At 54.8% G+C, this 755-nt stretch overlaps 1 gene segment (V, D, J or C); it reads left to right on the plus strand.

Moving 5' to 3' along the window:
• Window positions 1–249: 249 nt before the first annotated feature.
• LOC105309768 lies at window positions 250–755 on the plus strand (the record flags this gene model as incomplete). The annotated part of the segment is given in 2 exon segments: window positions 250–358; window positions 460–755. Coding segments are annotated over 2 exon segments (342 nt in total), but the record flags the coding sequence as incomplete, so codon positions are not given.

Genomic DNA, 755 nt, shown 5'->3' on the forward strand with positions numbered 1-755 from the left:
TGCATGAGTAAAACGCAATAAGATGATGGTGATAAGTGTTTAAGTAACACATGTCACAATAAAAGGCATATTTTACAAAATGTCCTCATTGCAACCACGGGCCCAAACACAAGCACACCTGACCTGGGTTCTGCCCTCTCTGTGGGTCCCCAAACCCAGAGCTCTTTATACAGTCAGAGCACATGCAAATAGGGCCCCTCTGCCGATAAAAGCCAGCCCAGGCCCGAGCCTGCAACTCTGGGACAGGAGCCCAGCCCCGCGATTCCCAGGAGTCCCCATTCCGGGATCAGGTCTGAACACGCACGCCGCGCCATGGCGTTTGGGCTCAGCTGGGTTTTCCTCATCGCTGTTTTACGAGGTGACTGATGGGGAACAAGGGACACTGAGTACGTGAGTGGCAATGAGTGAGGAACAGGGACGTGAGACAGTTTCCTGACCCTGACATGTCTCTGTTCGCAGGTGTCCAGTGTGAGGTGCAGCTGGTGGAGTCTGGGGGAGACGTGGTGCAGTCCGGGGGGTCTCTGCGACTCTCCTGTGCAGCCTCTGGATTCACCTTCAGTAGCTACTGGATGAGCTGGGTCCGCCAGGTTCCGGGGAAGGAGCTGGAATGGGTCTCATATATTACTGATGGTGGCAGCAGCACATACTACGCTGCCTCCATGAAGGGCCGATTCACCATCTCCAGAGACAACGCCAAGAACACGCTGTATCTGCAAATGAGCAGCCTGAAGGCTGAGGACACGGCCCTGTATTAC

This window comes from Pteropus vampyrus, unplaced genomic scaffold, assembly GCF_000151845.1.
Source record: "Pteropus vampyrus isolate Shadow unplaced genomic scaffold, Pvam_2.0 Scaffold845, whole genome shotgun sequence".
Classification (NCBI taxonomy): Eukaryota; Metazoa; Chordata; class Mammalia; order Chiroptera; family Pteropodidae; genus Pteropus; species Pteropus vampyrus.